The sequence below is a fragment of the Carcharodon carcharias genome, chromosome 9, assembly GCF_017639515.1.
Source record: "Carcharodon carcharias isolate sCarCar2 chromosome 9, sCarCar2.pri, whole genome shotgun sequence".
NCBI lineage: Eukaryota > Metazoa > Chordata > Chondrichthyes > Lamniformes > Lamnidae > Carcharodon > Carcharodon carcharias.
In genome coordinates this window covers 11,234,052-11,253,342 of record NC_054475.1, presented here as the reverse complement: position 1 = coordinate 11,253,342, position 19,291 = coordinate 11,234,052, and the positions used below count along the sequence as shown (strand labels likewise).

Sequence of the window (19,291 nt, the reverse complement as noted above, 5' to 3'; positions counted from 1 at the left end):
AAACATCCATTATTAACCACTCTGTTTTCTGTCACTCAGCCAATTTTGTAGCCATGTTGCTACTGTCCCTTTTATTCTATTAGCTATAACTTTGCTCACAACCTGTCATGCGGCACTGTATCAAATGCCTTTTGGAAGTTCATATACACCACATCAACAGCATTTACCCTCGTCAATCCTCTCTTTTACCTTTTCAAATAACTCCAGCATGTTTGTTAAATGTGATTTTCCCTTAAGGAGTCCATGCTGGCTTTTCCTAATTAACCCACATCTGTTCATGTGACGATTAATTTTGTCCTGAATTATGATTGTGGAGTTAATTGCAGAAATTTGACTTGTGTTTCCGAGTATAGGAGATCAAGGGGTCATCTGATCAGGGTGTTTAAAATGTTAAAAGGATTTGGTCGGGTAGATTGAGAGACACTATTTCCTTTGGTAGGGGAATTAAGAGCATAACATTAAAATTAGATATCAGCCATTTAGGGGGCAAATCAAGAGGCACTTCCTCACACAAAGGGTAGCAAAAATCTGGAACTCTTTCTACTAAAGGCTATGCATGCTGGGGCCAATTGGAGTTCAGAATTGATAATTTTTTGGGGGGGGTGTGGTGAGATGATCAAGGAATATGAAGCAGGCTTGAGGGGCGGAATGGCTACCTCCTGTTCCTAATGTTCCTCTTTATTACTACTCAAAAGCCAGGTTTGAGACTGGGCTCCATTCAACATTCCTTTGAGAATTTTCTGACCAGGGTTGCCAATGTCACACACGCAAAGCGACTTCCCGTTCAGGAACTGTTCCTGACAAATGATTATGACTTAGTCTTGAAACATTTTCAACATTTAAGGTCACAAAATTCCGCTTATTAACGAAAAACAGGAGGTTTTCTTCTATAATTAACCCACTAGCAGAATGACAGGAATGCATGACTTCAAAGTAACAATCTCTAAGTAATTTTATTACCATGCCATTAATTTTACAGACAGAAGAAACATTCTTTAGCTTGAGTTAAATTGTACCTTCTGTAGACACAATTGTTCAGTTTAAAGTCTGCAGACAGTGACTCCTAGTGGTATTGGAGATTCATGCTGGTTTTGGAGATTCATGCTGGTTTAGAGTCACGGTTACAGTTTAAGCCTTAGCTGCTGGAATATTGTGTCCAGTTTTGGGAATTAATCTTTTGGAAGCATGTTAAGGCTTGCGAGAGGGTGCAGAAGACATTTATTAGAGTGGATTGGGATGTGGGGGTTATGTGGGGAGAGGAGTGACGCTGGGATTGATTCCCCCAGAGCAGAAAACATGCTGTTGAAGGATCCTTAGTGAGTTGCTGCAATATTATCTTGTAGATGGTAGACACTGCAGCCACACTGCATCGATGGTCGAGGGAAGCGAATGCTTAACGTTGGGATGCCGATCAAGCAACTGCTTTGCCTTGAATGATGATTGAGCTTTTTGAGTGTTGTTGGAGCTGCGCTCATCCAGACAGGAGGGAAGTATTCTATCATACTCTTGACTTGTGCCTTGTACATGGGCCATAAAGGGGTTGCAAGTTCATTTTACCTCTTTCTATTGATACAGAGCTGAAGATAGTATGTTTGACTGATTGACGGAGCTGTTTTCAGCAACAGCATTCCTTGACAGCAAGAAAGAGCAAACTTGCATTGATAAAGCGCCTTTCAGAACTCAAGGCATTCCAAAGTACTTTACAATCAATGAAATACTTTTGAAGTATAGTTACAGTTGTAGGAAATGTGGCAGCCAATTTGTGCACATGATGTTCCCACAAACAACAATGAAATAATGACCTGGTAATCTGGTTCAGGTAATAAAAACAGAAAATGCACTCGCAGGCCAGTGTGCGCAAAGAGAGAAACAGAAGGGACATTTCAGATTTATAACCTTTTAACAGAAGTTCTCTTTTTATTCAGAGTTCCAGTATCTGCAGTACTTTGTTTTTGCAATCCATTTTGGGTGTTGGTCGAGGGATAAATATTGACCAGGACATCGTAATATACCACTCCCCTGCCCTTCCACAATAAGCGCCACAGGATCTGAGCACATCCACCTATGAGGGTTTAACGTCTCACCCGAAGGACAGGACCTACCAACAGTGCAGCATTCCCTCAATACTGCATTGATATGGTCAGCCTGGATTTCATGCTCAAATCTGGAATGGGGCTTGAATCCACAACCCTTCTGACTCAGGCAAGAATGCTACCCACTGACCCATGGCTGACATCACATATCTGTAGCATGGTAAAGAAAGGAAAATCATCAGACAAAAACTTTGTTTAAAATTCCTGCAGTTTGGAGCACATGGCACCGAAGGCCAGACCGCACATTATGTGTCAGGATATTTATGTTGCATAATTTGCTCTGTGGCAGGGGTCCGGGAGAACCTTACATGGAAAAATTGAATCAGTGAATAGTTTGAAATGTGATTTGTAGAGTTATAGCACAATGATTAGGAATGTGTATTAGTACTGCACATTACCCAATCGCTTTGAGATTACTCAAATACTTCCAACTTTTTGTTTTAATCACAGCATTGCAGCTCTGAAACTGCTACCAGAAAGGATTAAAATGCACAACTGCACAAGGCTGACGTAAAAACACCAGAGTGCATGGCTTCCAAAAGGTGATTTCTGAAAATACATCACTTTAAATTTCCATAATCATCACCACTGGCACACAGTTGCAGTAATGTGCACCATCTACAAGATGCACTGCAGCAACTTGCCAAGACTTCTTCAACAGCACCTTCCTAACTTACGTCTCTACCACCGAGAAGGACTAGGACAGCAACTGCATGGGAACACCAGCGCCTGCAAATTCCCCTCCAAGCCACACTTCATCCTGACTTGGAACTATATCGCTGTTCCTTCATCGTCACTGGGTCAAAATCCTGACATTCCCTCCCTAACAGCATTTTCGATGCATGTACGTCACATGGACTGCAGCGGTTCAAGATGGCTCATTACCACTGTCCGAAGAGCAAATTGGGATGTGCAATATATGTTGGCCTTGCCAGTGACATCCCGTGAACAAATAAAAAAACATTTTCATCAGTGGATCACAGAGAATAGCAGTTAAGCGAGATTGTGCTTATTTTTATTTATTTATTGTGTCTTGAGTAGGTTATGACAGCAACTCAGGCTGGGAGTCCTGGTGAATATTCCCTGCCTATGCCTAGGGGTGCTAATGCCAATTATTGTTTTCCAATTGGTACTCTGGCTGAGGGAATCTAACTGAGCAGTTATTGTCAGCACCACATATATCACAAATCTGTTGTATCTGATTAGCCCCTAATTCTCCAAAGGAATCTTCCATTTATTTAGGGCCAGAACTTCCGATCTCCAGATGTTCATACACCGGAGGTAGTCCCCAAGATGTGCTATGGCTCTCCTCATAAGTCCCAACATACTGATTACGTGGGAATTACCTGGGAAGTTTGGACTTCTGATGGGCAATTCCCCTGCATCCCGAACCCTCCAAAAAACATTACCAATTCTGAGTTAGAGTTGGAGACTTCAGATGGTTCCAACTTACTTACCTGAAGAGTTACCCAGGAATAATTAGAAGGATTAAAATCAGTTCTCACTCCTGGATAAATATACTACTGACCCCCCCCCAACCATTCACATGACCCAACCACCCTCTGATACGACCCACCCCCCCAGCTATCTCCAATCCACCCTAGCCCCTCACCCAATTACCTAACATACTGACCTTACACTCCATAAGCTTCTCAAAGTGGCTTTGAGACATTTAAACTCTTTACTTACCAGGATATGGCAGCAAGTGCCATAAAAAAGGAATGCAGCTTCTACAATGATTCCACTGCTCCCTGCAAGGATTGTTGCACTGCAGTAGTTTGGAAGGATCCTCCATCGGAAGACGGGCCTGAAAAATCATAGGCAGGTAAGGAGGTAACTTTTTTGTCTGATAGGGATCCGGACCCAGATTGGAAATTCTGAGTCTCAGTATCATTCAGCACAAAAGGAGGCCATTTGATCCATTGTGCCTGTGCCGACTCTTTGAAACAGTTGTCCAGTTAGTTTCACTACCCTGTTCTTTCATCAGAGCTCTTCAAATTTCCCTTGTTCATGTATAAATCCAATTGCCTTTTTGAAGGTTTCCATTGAATCTGCTCTCATCACCATTTCAGGCAGTGCATTCAGGGTCATAACAACTTGCTGCATAAAAAAAGTTCATCTCCTTCTTGGCTCTTTTGTCAATTATCTTGAATCTGTGCCTTCTGATTACTAATCCACCTATGGAAACGGTTTCCCCCTACGTGCTCTATCAAAACCCATCATAACTTTGAACACCTGTTAACTTGCTCTGCCTGAAGGAATACAGCAGCTTCTTCAGTTTATTCACGTAACTGTAATCCTTCAACCTTGGAACTGTTTTGAGTAAATCCCTCTCTATCCTCTCCAAAGTCTTCATGTCCTTCTGAAAGTGTTGTGTCCAGAATTGGACACAATGTTTGGGAAATCCATTGCCTGTCAGAGTCAAACACAATTTCTGTGTTGCAGCTGGGGTAAACTGTTAAGTCTTTGAGTCACCTTTGGTCCTTTCTGTTGTTACATGAATTGCAAGAACAAAAAAGCAGAGTATTACCTATATAGAGAACAGCTGCATAATTCTGAGGTGCAGAGGGATCTAGGTGTTCTAGTACATGAGTCACAAAAAGTCAGTATGCAAATAATTAAGAAGGCTAATGGAATGCTATCCTTTATTATGAGAGAGATTGAACATAAAAGTAAGGATGGTATCCTTCAGTTATACAGGGCATTGGTGAGACCACATTTCGAATAGTATGTGCAGCTTTGATCTCCATGTAAATGCATTGGAGGTAGTTCAAAGGAGGTTTACTAGATTGATACCTGGAATGAGTGGGTTGCCTTATGAGGAAAGGCTGGACAGGCTGGGCTCGTTTCTACTAGAGTTTAGAAGAGTGAAGGGTGATTTGATTGAAGTATACAAGATCCTGAACGGCCTTGACAAGGTGGACATCAAAAGGGCGGTTCCTCTTGTGAGTGAGTCCAGAACTAGGTTGGGGGGGGGGGGGGGGGGGGGGGGGGTCACTGTTTTAAAATTAGGGGTCACACTTTTAGGACAGAGATGAGGAGAAATTTTTCTCAAATAGTTGTGCGACTTTGGAACTCTCCGCCTCAGAAGGTGGTGGAGGAAGGGTCATTGAATATTTTTAAGGCAAAGGTAGATTGCATAGCAAGAATCTAAAGTTATCAGGATTAGATGGGAATGTGGAAGTTGAAACACAAGGTGGTCAGCCATGATCTTATTCAATGGCGAAGCAGGCTCAAGGGGCTAAATGGTCTACTCCTGTCCTTATTTCTTATGCTCTAACCTGAATGTAGAGTGGGGTAGGGGAAGGAGAGGGGGGTAGGGGAAGGAGAGGTGGGGAGGGAAGGAGATGTGGGGAGAGAAGAGAGAGGGTGAGGAGGCAGAGTGGGGGAAGAGGCAGAATTGAGGGAGGAAGGGAGAGTAGAGGAGGGAGAGGGGGTTAAGGAGGGGGAAGAGACAGAGTGGGAGAGGGAATCATATGGGGATCCTGCTGGAATTTTATAAATCGCTGGTTAAGCCTCAGCTGGAATATTGAGAGCAATTCTGGACACCATGCTGCAGGATAGATGTAAAGGCCAAGATAGGATTTGGGGGAGGTTTACAAGAATGTTACCGGGGATTAGGGATTCCATTACGAGGAGAGTTTAAAGAGTTATGAATCTTCTTGCAACAGAGAAGCTGGAATGTGGGATTAGACAGGATATATTTTTTCCACTGGCACACACATGATGGACCAAATGGCCTCCTGCTGTGCCATTAAAAAATACATTTTCGCTATGAAATGATAAGTATGTTTAATATTTTACTTGAATCCTGACACTGTTTCTGCGCATCCTACATGCAATCCACATTTATATTTTGTTTTACCTTGCTTGCCCTAGGCTCGAGAATTGGAAATTGAGGGGTGATCTGATTGAGATTTTTAAAATGTTAAAAAGATTTAATGGGGTAGCTACAAATAAACTATTTCCTCTGATGTTAGAATTGAGGACAGAGAAACCCAATCTTAAAATTAGGTGAATTAGTGATTCAAATTGGTGTGGAAGGAGACTCAAGGCAAGAGGAAGTTGAAAGATGGTGCAAAGACACAAAGGTACTTAAAATTGAGGACAAGCATTTTCAATTCAATTATTTGGGGGATGGTGAACTAGTCTACTTCAGCAGAATCTATGAAAGGATTACCTTGAATGCCCTGCTGTCCAGTCAATGGTATGCAATGGGGAGACCTAAACTGGTAAGAGGACAAACAAATATTTTAGTAAACTGAGAATCCCCTGTACAGGGGTCCCCTGTAGCTCTATGGAGCAAGGCATCATATAACGAGGCCAGAAGAGAAAGGACCTACATTGATACAGCATCATTCACACCCTCAGGGTATCCCAAAGTCCTTCAAAGCCAATGAAACATTTTAAAGGGTATTCTCGGTTGACATATAAGAAATGCACACAGGGTAATTTGAATACAGCAAGATTCCACAAACTGCAATAAAACAAGTAACCAATTAAGCTGTTTTGTTTGGGTTGATTGAAAAGATTTGCACTTTCAGAGCATCTTTCATGGCCTCAGGACATTCCAAAGCACCTTACAGCCAATGAAGTACTTTTGAACTGCAGTCACTTGTATAAAAGGAAACGCATCTGCCAATTTGCACACAGCGAGGTCCTACAGCAATGTGATAATGACCAGATAATCTTTTCCAGTGATGTAAGTCATGTTGATTGAGGGATAAGTGCTGGGCAAGTCACTGGGAAGATTGCCACAGCTCTTGTTCAAATAATGCTGGGCAATCTTTTACATCCACCTGAGGGTAGATGGAATAATGGTTTTTAAGTATCATTTGCAACAAATCAGTGCTCTATTGAAGTATCAGCCTATAATACATGCTCAAGACCTTAAATAGGCACTAAACCCACAATCTTCTACCTCACTGAGCCAAAGGAAAAGTTCAATCTCCGGTTTTTGCCAACCTAGCTGGTTTCAGCCTAAGCAACAATAGGGAGTGTAACTAGCATCAGTAGCCCCAAAATAAGATTTTAAAATTCCAATATCTACGTGGATGTTGGATAAGGACAGAATTGGAATCAGCAGCAATGATTTCCACAAGTTACACACAAATAATGACTATTAAAGCACTTCCACAATGCAGGGTGTCCAACCATCCCTTACTTGATGGAATTGCCCTGTAATTGAACCCATTGTCCCGTGTTGCACGAATCATGTTTTTTTTTTTTACATATCTCAGACCTTTAAATCTCAAGCAGGCACAGTAACTGCTCTTTCCATTTTTCACCTTCACTACTCAGGCAGCACTCCCCCTCCCCCACCCTTATGCCAGAGTGTCCCTTATTTTTCTCCACCAGAGTTGGTCACGCCGCCACACTACGTGTTTAATTCAGGTTCCGGGATAGCACCTCCTGCATTTACACTAACAAATTTGGCTCCCTTTTCCCAATGGCAGAATCACAGACCCTCAACAAACTAGGGTCTACAACCCTGCTGCTATGACAAGGGATTTCCAATATAACCTAAACTTTAGAAGGCATCGGATGAACGTTGGTCTCCCATAATCTGAGCCAAATGCGCCACAGCATAAAAATGGTTCCGTGTAAGATACTGAAGGACTATTGGCACCTATGGCACCATACTTTGGGTACTGTGTTAGCAGATGGGAGAAACTAGCCGCTGGTAGCTAGTTCCAGTAGGATTCTTGGCTAAAATCCTTCAGAACAAATTATAAACTATGCTGTAGGCAGTCTGCAGTACAGCTGCAATCAAATTGTTTTATGTCATGGAATTTTGCTGTGCGAAAATAAAATTTTGCAGCTGTTACTCTCGGAAACTGTGGGAAGCAGAGAAGGCACACCCTAGACTGTTTGCAGAGTGAAGTGTGGCCTCTGTACAGCACAGCTGAAGCAAAGGCCTACACTTGTTTCATATCCTCCAAAGTATCTGTAACTTCCTGTAGCCTGGGCGTACCCCTGGCTCACTGGACAGGCACTGTCATTAATGATATGTTTGTTTTCTGCTGTTAAAGAACCAAGTGTACAACTAAAAGGTGCTTGGTTCAATGCCCTATCTCCAGGATAGCATCAGGAAGGAGCTTCATTACCACAGCCAGGCTTCCTCCTCCTGATGTTAAATTCCTCATTCTTGTTTTCAAATCTGTCTAAAGCTTCATAACCCCCATCCCTCATCTCTGCAACCTCCTCCAGCTTACATCCCTCATACCTCTATGCTTCATGGCTCTTGTGCATCCCTGATTTTTGTTTCATTAGTGAGCAAGCCTCAGCCCTAAGGTCTGGAATTTCCTCTCTAAACCTTTTTTCCCTCTCTTCTTTTAAGACACTACTTAAAACTTACCTCTAACCAAGCTTTTGGTCACCTTTGCTAATACCTCATGTAGTTCCATGTCTAATTTTGTTTGGTTATGTTCCCATGAAGCATCATGGGATAGTTTGCTTGTTAAAGGTACTATATAAATGCAAACTGTTGTTGCTATTCATTGACCATTCTGGACAATGTGCATGTGTGGTTGTGTGGAGGGTGGGATTTTAGATACGATGTCCCCACCAGCTGTCTAATTCATACAAAGTACAGCCCTGAAGATGATCAATATAGTTAAGCAGCAGTCAGTGCCTTTAAGAAAATGGACAAAAAGCCAGCATCACCTACTGACCATTTTAGGAGTTACACCACAGTGCTCATAATAGGAATCCCTTGAACAGATTAGGATCAATGCAATGGCATAATCGAGAGACATCAGGACTGATACGTCAAACTGTAGTCAAGTAAACCAAAGAACCTTCAACTTCCTGTATGAAGCAAAAAACTTAAACTGTTGAATAAATTTATTGAAAAATTGGTTTATTTTTTGACAATTTTATTTCAGGTTTTTGTTTCGATTGTATGCAGAGGTGTACATTTATCTAGAACATTTATTCTTCTAGAAAATAAAATACAATGAATGGATGATGGGAGATTCCGATATAAAGTGTATCCTTGAAAACTCTTGGGCCCAGATCTTTATGCTGAGCACATATGGATAACAAGGAACACTGGCAGGTGAAGTTTCCCAGGGGATCAGTGACTATAAGTAACCAAGAACTTCTTCATCCTTGCCATTTATACAGAACAATGTTAATCGGATAATGTTGCCAATTGAGTTATTGCCCCCCACCCAAAAAATGTATAACTCATTCCATGATTCTTTGTCAACCTAAGTAAACATCTCAATGACAGAACCAATATCAAATTCTTTGGCATGGGGATGTGTTTTGCACGGCAAAAGAGTTCAGCTGCATGGTTAATTAAGCACCTTGAGGGCCAAAGAAACTGGCATTGAAATTTGAGATTTTAGGTTTGGACAAACCAACTATATAGCTTTGATAAGTTCCCCGTGGAATCCAAGTGTTAGCAGAGCTTGCCAAACATACAGAGAGGTTTTAATTTTTCTCCCTCACCAGCCATCCTAACCACCCCCCACCCCCCCAACATTGTTTCCAATCACAGACTCCTCGTGATAGTTCCAAACAAGTCAGCAGCCCTCTGGTATCTCCACTCTCCTTCCGCTGGCTATTCTGAGCTTGGTCAGGCTATTCAATAATAGACAGCATCACAGTCACACTTGTGCCTGACGGCCACACACATGCACACTTCCCAGCCAGCATCACTGAATAGCAATTTAGGAGTGGGAACTTAAGCTCATTTTGCCCCTCCCCACTATAGTGCCCCAAGTAAAGCTCAACTCTTAAGACCAAAGGCAAGTAATGAAGCACAGCCTGTGTAGTGTGAGCACCGGGATGGAAATGCATCAACTAATCTGATTCTCTGGGAAAACTAAGACTTTGAAATGCTGAGGTAGGGGGTTGTTAATTTCCCGATATTTTAATATATTCTAAAACATCAATTCATACTTTGGACACACGAAAGCCATCTGTGGTGTCCAATAGGTGACAGGTTCAAACAATTAAAGGATAATTTTGGGGATGATAACAGGAACAATTTCTTCACACAAGAAGTGATCTGCACGTGGAATGGACTTCCAATGGACCAAATTGCCTTTCCCATCCTTGAGGCACCTTGAAACAGGGATCGTATTTAAATACAAGCACAGAATTCTTCCAATCAGAATTTGCAACACAGGAATGCTTTTTTCTTAAAAAAAGCAATGAACATATTTGTCACCTGCAAATAAGTACTCTCCTTTGTAATACTTGTGGAAGAAATCTGTAAAAGGTCACTGCTCTCAAGTAATAAATAAATATTTTGCAATATGAAGATGAAAGCAAAATAAATTTAAAACAGTACAGGTTATCTTGAAATAACGGAACTGCAAATAATAAACATTTACACCCTCTGGAAATACCACAGGAACAGTCCGTGAATTGTACAAAGTTGTTCCCCAGGAGTTGGTGCAGCAATAAAACTGATCTGATGTCTGCACATAGGAAAACAGGTAGAAAAGGACATCAGAGTCAGGAAGGCATGTTATCGGAGCATCAGCAAGAATAGCAACTTAAATAATTCAGTCAATAATAAAAACATATTATAACTTAACTTCAGGTATCTCTTCAAATAGCTTGATAAAATAAACTTTAGAGCTTGCATGTAAAACAAGGACTGCAATAGTTTACATTCTTTACAGCAATTGGAGAACGTACGACCCAGATGGGCTTAGAATCTGTAATGCACAACACCCCATGAGAAGGGTTTCTATACTCTCTACTGTACCACAATAGACCTTTAATCAATAAGGTAGACCGATCCCTTTAATCAATAAGGCTGTCTTTGGGCTCTGTACAACATGTGCTATAAAGGGAGTGTTTTACACATGTTTTCTGTTAAAGGAGAGAACATAACCAGAGATGATTATTTATACAGCATTACAACTAGCCTGGCTTGCTGTAGGATCATGTTCCATGCTTGACTCGAAAAGCTATGTACTTTTGAATGTCCACTAGTTCTAACGCCTTTTGCATCTTTGAATTCTCAAGAATACAAAACTAGAAAATTTTTTTTGTACGTAGCATGAAGGTGAAAGACACATTACTGCTGTAAATCCGCTCTTTCAAAGCACTTTAAAAAGAGGACCCAATTTTATGCAATTGAAATGGAAAGGGCCACCTTGTAGATCAATGCAAACAGAACATTAAAACAAAAATACATACTCTGCATGGAATCAATTTCCATGCTGTCTCCTTGCCTCATTTACTAAACCAATGTAATAGTGTTTGAAAACTTAGTTAAGCTCAGAAGGTAAGTTGAGGAGGGAGCACTTTTTGTCCGTAGTACTTCCCAATTGATGATGAGAAAAACACTTGGATTAAAGATTTTTAAAACTATAGTCATGATTTTTCTTGGCTACAGAGGTATTGAACAGCTCTTGCTTCTCATGATGGGGAGTGTCCCTATTTAAAACACCGGGCTAACCAAAGAATTAATCCGGCACAATCCAAACTCAGTCATACAGCAAATTAGCCGGGAATGAGAACTAGAAATGACATTAAAATAAAATAAATCCATTTTCACATATTTTTACTAGAAGGTGGAGGTGTACCTCAAATAAAAAGTATAACCCCACCCCCGCAACTTCTTTAATGCCACTTTTGAGGACTTTCAAAAAACTTCTGTAATAGCAGCTGGCCATTTTGGGAGAAAAGAGGAAACTAGTTCACACAGCATAATGGTAAGCATTAAAACATTCAATTAGGACTTGGAAAATAAAGATAAGTTGTATTATGCTGTTATATTAAACAGGAAGCTATCCTTTTTCAGTTCTTTGAATGTTCTTCATACACTCAAATAACCATCACTAGTGTGTTACCAGATCTTTGCCACCAATGGGATAAACTGGACATTTAGTTGCTTTCCACATCTAATTGTTCTCCACAACATTCTCTATATATTAGGTTTTTTAAATAATACAAGAGTGCAGCCAATGGAAAACACGCTGTTCTTCCTCTGTCAGTGACACTCTTTGATGCAAATAACCTGATATTCAGTGAACCAACAGTACTATGGACCAAAAAAAAAATGTAGGTCCACAAATCTGCCACCAAATTGAGACTGCCTGTTCCAGTAAAGCAAATGGAGGAATATCAGGTCGTGTGCATTTGCTCTTGCAGCCCGTTATTCACAGCAAAGTCATGTGCACCTAAAGTAATACAGTACAGCACTGTGGTAACACTCCTGAACAGGATCTATTACCTCCTGTACTTAAGCACTAAGATAAATGCGCCTTTTGACTGCTTTACGATAAAGGTCTATTGTGCATAAAGTGCTTGATGCTGCAAGAACTGCAAGATCTCCAGGGAGAACCCTGATTGGGAAGTGGCAGTAAATCTTCAAAGTACAGTACTGTTAAAGTGGAAAAGGAAAATATCAATTAATTGTTTAGTTGCTGACACACGAAGAATGAATCTGATTCCTTACAATGAAATTGTCAACTCATGCAAAAAATCTTTTTCAATTTTATTGTGGTGAGAGTAGAAATGCTTTCCCAATATTGGATAATTTCTGCAATGAAAACTTTGGTTTTAATTCTGTGTTCAATTAACTTTACTATTGTATGACTCACAATATTTACGATTTAATGTTTGTGACAAAATGACAAATCCAAACTTTGTGAAAATAAGATCCACTTGAAAGCTTGTTAAGTTGTAGGCTTAGCAACTTGCTTTGTTCTATTCATTTTGTCTTTTGTACTCCTGTCAGCCAGTTACATGGCCATAAATCAGGGAAACAAATGTGTTGTGGCTAATGATTTGCTTTAGCGTAGATGCTCAGGAACTGGCACATCCACTTCCACCTGGGCTTTTTGTGCAAAATTAATGTACCCAGGCAGCAAAACGCGCAGTAGGTGTGGTTAATTTGTGGGATTCATTGCCAGCTGTTAAGGCATAAACCGATTTGCCTCAGGCTTAACCAGGGATCAAGGCCCTGATGGAAGGCCTAAATCCAAATCACACAATTAGCTGAATCAAAAAATGCTGGAAACACACAGCAGGCTAGTCAGCATCTGTGGAGAGGGCAGATAAGTTAATCTTGGGATGCAGACCTGCCTTCAAAACCGAAAAGAGGCACACAAGCATGGTAATGCATTCAGGGAAAGGGAAGCATATACATATGCCCACAAAGAGAAGTCATGAGTGAAATGATAAAACACAGATTGGTTCATCATTCCAATCATGCATCTTTAGGTTTGCCTGTGTGTGTATAGTTTCTCCCTCACCCTTTTCTGACTGTACTAATGTGCCTGCTCACCTCTTATTTTTCAGGTTTTCCGTTCCCATCACAGATGCCTGCTGCATTTGTCGATACTATATTTCTATTATAGATTTTCAGTATTGTAAATTCAGTTATTATCCATGTGACTCATTGATTGCATCCCTTATGATTATACTTGCATCAATGTGATGGGCTACAGACTAAGAAATGTTGGAACCAGTAGGCGGTGAAAAGAAAAACACGTTATACAATTCAAACCACTAAAATCCAGCCAGTACTTGTGTAGCAATCTGGTTGCCAAGGCCAATAGGAGCAGTAATTACTGATGTTACTGGAACAAGTGGAGCAATAGTCAGCATTGCGTATGTCTAATTACCTCTCTTGAAATTGTCCTAGTTCCAGGAATCGGTTTCCTTAGAATATTATTTTGAATAACTCATTGATACATAGGTATTGTATTAGTTAATGTCCTGTAGCATTGCAGAGAGTCAAAATCAGTTAAACAAGGGTTAGAAGCTGGGGATAAATTTACCAGTGCATGCAAATATAATTCAATCCTCATTTTAAAATGTTACATTTCCATTTTAAATTCCTATGCCCACTTTATTAATGGAAACACCAATGTAAACCTGCCACCCTACAACTGCACCCTCTCGCTGGTGGAGGTACAGCAGTGCTATCACTGGAAGAGAGTACCTTTGTAGCAAGACAAGTCTACAAAGTAAGCTTCGATTTTAAATGTGGACGTCGAAATTTATACTGGAAAACTAAAACAGGAAGCACGCACAGATTTAAGATTTTTAATATATTAAATTCCTGCATCAAACAGATCAGGACAGTAATGCTCCATCATCAATCTTCATAAAGCTGTAGATTTATAACTCTGACCAACCAAGCAAATTTGCAACAAAGGCAACGGTTCAAGTTACTCTTTTCAAAACAGGAAAAAAAAATGCTTTAAAGAAAATGTTTTAACTAAAAGTACTTCACATAAAAATATTCTGTCTTGTTAAACTGAAGATTACAAACTGACCTTCAAACTGTGCACTCCTTTTTCCTCATGCTGCACCTACACCGGAAAGCACACCCCTTCCTAAATGGTGAGAATTTCCATTGCGTTAATGGCATATTACCTTGCATTATCGCCCTTCCTGTTACACACATTGTAATGTACTATTGGTGTTAGAATGGCCCCACTGACACCACATCCTTGCATAGCATTGCATTAGCCCCATATCTCCTGTGGCTATGTTTTTGCAGTAAAACTGGACTAAGATTATTTAACTTGCAACTAACTGAGTGGCCATATTATATATTTATGACCTTATCATCTTTCTCCTTCCATACTGCTTCTCCTTCCCTTTTCCTTTTCCAAAGACCCGTGGTACAGTTTCTCCCTACTATGTTTAAGCAATCATTCTTGTGAACAAGCCTAGAAATTCAGTGCAAGCCTGAAACCTTCAGGTCTATTTGCCTCAGTCTCACCATTTGACGTAATTACTTATCAAGGCAAATACAAATCATGGTCCTAGCAAATTCCATAAAACTACAACACTGCCATTCTCACTTATAACCTGTTTTCAGGCCACTGATGGGAAGGCTCTCTCTGTGCAGGCTTCAATAATTCTGAGCCCATTTAAGTGCACACAGATTTTCAAACCAGTACTCAGTCTGACAATGCTTCCTTGGTGCTAATGGCTTAAAAAAAATAACCAAAAGAGATGGCAATTCTCAGATTAAAACAGGAAAAAAATGTTAAACGTATTGTTCTCTTTGGGAATGTTTTTATGGTATTCTCTCTACTGTAAGTATCTTATGTTCTATTCTAAATCACCTTTGCTTGAGGGGGCTTTTTATTGCTGCGCTCCCCAACTCTCACCTCTGGATTGATTCCCAATATAATCTGTATTTACTTGGCAGTTTACCTACTGGAATTACAAACTTACTCAACCCTACAGTAAATATTAGAAACAATGAAAGCACAAATTTCCCCAAGTAGTTAATGCAGGAAATGAAATGTGGCAAAAATAATGCTCAAAAAGTGGGACATACACATTGTTGTCATGGCTTGGGTAGATAAGAGCAAATAGGTAAAACAGCTTTCTTCATATGAATCCATGGTATGGGCTGGAATTTTGATTTTAGATGAAACAACCTTTCATTGAACTATTTGATTGCTTGATGTGTGGACAATTCTGTGACCACATCTTAAGCACATTATGAGCTCTGCTAGCAGTTTGGGCTATTGCCACAATCTCTGCTATTGCTGTTGTACTGTGTTGCTTTTCTCATGCCTGCTGAAGGTCAAACACCCGATTTCTTCTTCCCAATAATTCTCTATTAGCTCACAATGTCTTTGGAACTAAATATGAGAATGAGAGAGGGTGTGGTGCGGGTGGAAGAAGAGGGGAGAAAGGAAAAGGGGAAACATGCCCCCATATAATCTCCTGATCTACTGGGTGCTGCTCAACTGGCACCTGGATGGAAAATATTCCCATGTCGCTTCACCAAATTGTCCTTATAAATAAAAAATATAATCTTTAAAAAAAATTCAAGAAGTGCACCACAAAAAGCCACTGCTTTCTGATGAAGCAAACTTAAGTCAATCGTTACTTACCCACACAAAGCTGATACATACCCTGCAACGACAGCACAGCAGCTGGGAAAAATGTACTTATCTAATTTTAATTGTTTAAAATATTCACACCAAACCCAACATGTAGACCTAAATCTCTCTCTCCATCAGAGAGATGTGTCCATTGCCTGGTTAACAGGTCAAGTGATTGCAAAATATGGGGGAGAGAAAAGTGGAATAACCCATCGTGCTTAAATACATTTAAAAAAATAACAAATTGTAAAAAATCTACCTAGTAACGCATATCATGATGGTCTTAATTCCTAATAACACCGTCAATTGAATTTTTGAACAGGTTATAATGTATCTACTTTCTACTGCACTAATGGATCCTACTGTGACTCAAAATACTTTCCCACCCACCTCAATTGCAGGTCATGTGTCATAATCCAGCAATATCTCAGTGACCAAGACATCTCTCACCATTTCATGTTTGCAGTGGCTAGCCAACATGTGACTACAACAGTTTCCCCATTTACTGATGCTGGCAGCTGCAGCAGCAAATGAAACCACCGACAAAGATTCAAGACTGGGAAAATTAAAATAAAATTCTTTTTAAAATATGGTCCAGTGTGGCGGCATCCTTCTGTCACGGTAGCATCTGCAAATTTTCTTCAAACGTTCTACCCATTTCTTCAATTGCAAATATTCCCAACAGGGCCAAGCAAATTTCCTCCACTGCCTGTTCAGCAGTCCCAAAGAAATATCTTCAACACCTCCCATCCTCCCAGTGCCTTAAGAAGAAAGAATCTAATTTCTACTTCTTGCAAGGACTGTTTTCACATAAACCGGAATGTGCAATGTGATTAAGCTTAGGGGATTTTGCAAACCATTTGTGCTATATCGAATGTATATTAGTTATAAATAAACATATAAGCAGTCAGTCAAACAATATCGATTCTCTCCCTGCCCCACAAAAAAGACTCTTAAATATTTGTTATAAGTTAACAAGAAAACAAAAAAAAATACTGAAATGGTACAATTCATTAACAGTGTCTTCCTCAAACTTCCTTCCTTCGTTGCCTCCTTCAGTCGATGTGCAACTAGTTTTCACAGCCTGTTCCGTTAAGGTACTTTAAAAGAGCAACGCAGTTCGTCAGCTCTTCCTTCTAATCGGGCCTCGTCGCATTGTGAATCACATTGTTGCACGTAGCTGCCAAACCAACAATGTCATCGATATCGATGTGAGGTGGTGGGGTGAGAGAGGAGGAAGAGAAAAACAAGAGGTTAGGAATCTTTGTCTTAAAAAAAAAAAGCACGCCGATCTGTCAGCTATCAAAAATGTCCAGATCAGCTGGGCAACTGGATCTGTTCTGACAAGTACATAATATTTTCCCATTGCTTCCAGAGGGACACGAGGAACAGCACCAGCAGCAGCGTGCTAAGCACCCGGAACCGTGTCTTCATGAGAGGAGTGATGAAATTGGCTATGGTGGAGACAAAGACCAGTATGACAGCCATGAGTGCCAAGATAACATTGATGAATTTGCCCAGCAGTGCCCTTGCATTAGCGTTCTCCACCCCTTCCAGCTGCACCACCTGCTGCTGCTGTTGCTGAAGCTCCAGTTTGGTGATCCGGGTGAGACACGACTCCAATGCTTCCTGCAAGGAGTGAACAAAGAAAAGGGACCAGTAAGCAAGGCGTTAGGTTCATTACAACATACTGACTCTCAAAACTAGCATGAGGGCAGTGTCAGTCTGATTACTTGACAAAATAGTCGGTAACAGACCCTAGACTGGAAATCCCTGCTATGAGATGATGGTTGCTATGAGAAACACGGTTGCTCTATGGGGTGCTCTAAGTTTAGACCCAAGGTAGATTGTCAGAGCAGACACAACAAGCACACAACTATACTATGCTTGTCTTGAGAATAATGCATGCCCAAATTGAAAAGCATTCTATTCTCAGCACTAACATCTCTCAATGGCAAAAACCCCAACCTCTAAGACACTGTGGGTGAAGATGGAGGAGAGGATACAAGGCAGAAAATACTAAAAGTTACAAAACAAAATGTAGAGACTCTCCAGGATATTATCAATATCTACTGAAAATCCACTGAAATAATTCAGTCCTGCCAGGGTGATAAAATGTTTCTTACAGCCATGTGGCTGGCTGCACCCAGATCATCTACTTTAGAAACATTCTGGCCTAACAATCAACCCTGGCTATGTTGGTGAAACATGACCTACTGCACCTAGCTGTTATATCAAAAAAAATGTTAAGGCAAAGCAAAAAAAAACACCAGTCAGCCCATCCAGCGCACTCCATTCATGATTATATAGAATGTGTAATTATATTGTATAAACAATATAGAATTTATACAGCAAAGGAGGCAGCCATTCAGCCCATTATGCATCTACAGGATCTTTGATAGAGTTATACAATTAGTCCCACTGCCCTGTTCTTTCTTCACAGTCCTGCAAATCTTTTTCTTTATTAAGTATTTATTCAATTCTCTTGAAAGTTACGACTGAATTTGCTTCCTCTGCCTAATTGGGAAGTGCATCCCAGATCATCACAACACAGAGTAAAAAAAAAAATTTCCATCTTCCCTCTGTTTTTGTCAATTATGTTAAATGTGTCTCCTCTGGTTACTGACCCTCCTGCAAGTGGAAACAGTTTCTCCCCATGTACTCTAAAATAAAGCCCTTCATGATTTTGAAAAACTCTCAGCAAACCTTCCCTTAACTTCCTCTTCACTAAGGTTATTAATAAAAATACTTAGGTGCTCTCTTCTGCGTCCTCCAACACCACCATCTGTTGATACCCTACTTTAAAGAAAAGTTCCATAATGCACATTTCCTGAAAAAAAATTTAAGTAAAAATATATTTATAATCTTCAAACGCCTGGAAGTCAATGAGGTGGGTTACTGTGGCAAATGTTTCCAGCTTATTCAAATTAATGTTATTTTGGTTTCATTTCTCAAAGTCTACATAAAAATTTGAAGACACTAACCATTAAGAAAGGAAAATCTGCAATAAAAAACCATGATGTGTCTACTGCAGAAAGAACTGTTGCCAAATCCAAACTAGAAAATGAAGGATGGATGAAAATGGATACTTAAGGGTGGAGTAAACAAAAAAAAAAAATCAACGAGGGGAAAATTACTTTTACAGCGGATACACATGGGACTTGTGCAAAGGACATTCAGTTTTTTTTTTTAGAGGTTAAAGAGCAAAGAGCAAATGAAGTTACAGCTGGACTGCTGTGTGGTCAGTAGACAACGCAGAGTGGCTGTAAATGAGTCAGAACAGGATCAGACAGCTCAGGAATGTGTCTGATCAGGCACTCTTGCACTTATCAGCAACATCCTTCTCTGAACAATACATTTAGTAGT

General features: G+C 40.3%; 1 protein-coding gene across 3 annotated transcripts in view; it reads right to left on the bottom strand.

The window, feature by feature from the left end:
- Positions 1-8,954: 8,954 nt before the first annotated feature.
- tmcc2 (transmembrane and coiled-coil domain family 2) overlaps positions 8,955-19,291 on the bottom strand; it is a 166,006-nt gene continuing 155,669 nt past the window's right edge. For all 3 annotated transcript variants that reach the window (XM_041195299.1, XM_041195298.1, XM_041195301.1), the window contains one exon: positions 8,955-17,554. In XM_041195299.1, the coding sequence (XP_041051233.1) occupies positions 17,243-17,554 (312 nt within the window). In that variant the 3' untranslated portion in view covers positions 8,955-17,242. The remainder of the gene's footprint in view (positions 17,555-19,291) is intronic.